Source organism: Perca fluviatilis, chromosome 23 (genome assembly GCF_010015445.1).
Source record: "Perca fluviatilis chromosome 23, GENO_Pfluv_1.0, whole genome shotgun sequence".
In the NCBI taxonomy this organism is placed as follows: Eukaryota; Metazoa; Chordata; class Actinopteri; order Perciformes; family Percidae; genus Perca; species Perca fluviatilis.
In genome coordinates, this window is record NC_053134.1 from 229,073 (window position 1) to 231,770 (window position 2,698).

At 43.4% G+C, this 2,698-nt stretch overlaps 1 protein-coding gene across 1 annotated transcript in view; it reads left to right on the forward strand.

The window, feature by feature from the left end:
• The first annotated feature begins 597 nt into the window (after positions 1 to 597).
• cped1 (cadherin-like and PC-esterase domain containing 1) overlaps positions 598 to 2,698 on the forward strand; it is a 77,182-nt gene continuing 75,081 nt past the window's right edge. Inside the window, exon 1 of the mRNA XM_039792391.1 lies at positions 598 to 2,293. Coding sequence (XP_039648325.1) covers positions 2,054 to 2,293 — 240 coding nt within the window. The 5' untranslated portion in view covers positions 598 to 2,053. The remainder of the gene's footprint in view (positions 2,294 to 2,698) is intronic.

Below are 2,698 nucleotides of genomic sequence, written 5' to 3' on the forward strand. Positions count from 1 at the left end.
TTTCTCAATGTTCTTTTCCTAAAAAGATTTCAGCCGCGGGCCTTGAGTTTAACACCTGTGGTAGAGATCAAAGGGCCCTGAATGTAACGATGCATCAGACTGGATCAACGGTTCAGTATATGAGAATATTCTCTCCATCTTTAAGATGCCTTTATTCTGAAATACCTCCTCTATATTCTTATTAAAAAAGAGAAGTTTGTTATTTAAATGTGTGGAAGAGTTCAGTAGGTGTCACATACTTTCATCTTATAAATAAAGAAGCTTCAGATGAAGTGTGGAGACTTTGTGTTTACGTTACTTTACTCTTAAAAAGCTGCAGAAACATGTTCAAGTTTACAGCTGAGTTTATCACAGGGTGTGTGTGTGTGTGTGTGGGGGGGTGAATGAAACTGACACACACATACTGTGTATATATATATATATATATATATATATATATATATATATACACACACACACACAGGAAGGGTGTGTGTGTGTGTGTGTCCAGAAATAACTCAGCCTTCAGAGTGTTCCAGCAGGAGGGAGGAGGAGGAGGAGGAGGAGGTGCTGACCTCCTACAGAGCAGCTCAGTTTCTCCTCCTCCTGAAGTGAGCAACTCCTGATTCAGTTTCAAACTAAAAGCAGAAGAAGGAGGACTGGAGGTCTGCCTTGTGTGGCTTCTTCTTCTCCTCCTCTGTTTCTGCAGGATCTAATTGAGACCAGATGGTCTCTGTGCCAGACTCCACCGCCCGTGCGCTTGTTTTTAAACTTCTCTCCGACGTCACCAAACTTCCTCCGCTTCTCATCACATTTTAACTCTCCACTTTGACTTTCTGAGCGGAGTTGCAGTCCAGTTTAATGGATCTGTCGTCCCGGTAACGGTGCCGTTAGGATTCCAGTGTGACTTTGAGTCTCCAGCTGACTGGGTGTCTGTGTTTTTGGGAAGCTGCTGCGGACTTTGGATCGAGCCTAGGATCAGCAGCAGGATAATTAGAGGAATCATATGATCTGAGTGAGATGCAGTTCGGCTGCCCTGGAGCGAACTTCGCCGTGTCACCGCGCCTGTTTACGGCTCTTGTGCTTCTGTTTGGCTCCATCCGCTGCGGACCAAGCGTCCGCCTCAAGAATCCGTGTTTTTAACTTTCAGCCGTTCTCAAGGAAAGTTGTTTGGACTTAAAACATGAGTTAACACTTGTTTCAGACTTTTCTGGATCCAGTAGTGAATTCGGCGTAAATATAATCTACCTCAAGAATTAGTGTGTTTTTAAATTTCAACCGTTTTCAATCAAAGTGTATTGGACTTAAAATCATGAGTAAATACTTTCAGAGTCTTAATGATCCAGTATTAACTTCGGCATGAATATAATCGACTAGAAGGTTGTTTGTTCAAATAAAACACTCTGTAACAGTCCCGTCGTCAGTGGAGATGAATCCGCTGAGCACAGAGCGTCCGCATCTTAAAATGTGCATTTTTAAATTTGATTCGGTCTTTGTGAAAGTTGTTTGAACTTTAAAAAATGAGTTAATACTTTAACTTAAGGATTCGGATCCACTAGTGAATTCGGCTTGAATATAATACTTTAGAAAGCTTTTTATTCTAATAAAACACACTTTTTAACAGTCCTGCCGTCAGTTATATCCGCATCCGCCTCAAATATCAGTGCGTTTTTAAATTAGATTCATTCTTGGTGAAAGTGGTTTGGACGTCAACCATGAGTTAATACTTTTTTCAGACTCTTATGGACCTACTGGTGAATTCGGCTGTATTTTAATCCATCAGAAGGCTTTTTATTTAAAAAAAAAACACTTTTTAACAGCCCTGCCGACAGTGAGATCCGCGTCCGCCTAAAGAATCAGCGCGTTTTAAAATTAGATTCATTCTTGGTGAAAGTGGTTTGGACGTAAAACATGACTCCATACTTTTTCAGACTCTGATGGATCCACTAGTGAAATCGGCTTGAATATAATCCATCAGAACGCTCTTTCCCCCCAATAAAAGCCTCTTTATGTACGGACTAAAGCCAGCAGCCTTCAGTGCGGAGAGGATGAGGACGTGAAGGGTCTTCCTCCCATGCGGTGCCTCCTGGCTTCAGGCTGCGGGATGCTGCTCCGCCGCCGGTGCTGCTCCGGTCCGCTGCTGCTGCTGCTCGGGGTGGGGGTGTGTCTCTTCTACCAGACCCTGATGGTGGCACGGAACCGGCTCCGGTCCGGACACAACCAACCCGCCTCCGATATCTGCAGCAGAGAGCCCGAGGATGTCCTGATGGGGGACACCAGGAGGCTCATTTCTGCCCTGGAGAGAGACACACAGGTGTGTGTGTGTGTGTGTGTGTGTGTGTGTGTGTGTGTGTGTGTGTGTGATTGTCTGTGTGTGCGTGTCACACAGGTGTGTGTGAAAAACTCTTCACCAAACTCCATTCAAAATCCTGCCATTTAAAGATGTGTGTGTGTTTCAAACTACATTTTAACTTCTCGCATTAAAAGATAATTGTATCAGTAAATATTAATACAAAAGACATCAGAGCATCTGTTTAAGTGTTTACAGTTTACAATCTTAAAGCAACTCCAGCTGTTTGTTGTAAAATGTCCTTCCTGACTTGTAAAAAGTTCTCCAAACTGTAGCTTTACCTGCACGTGTTTTAGCTTTAAACGCCAGATTTCTGAATGCAGTTCTGTTTGGGATACTAAAAGAAGCCTGCGGGCTCGAGGCTCCTTC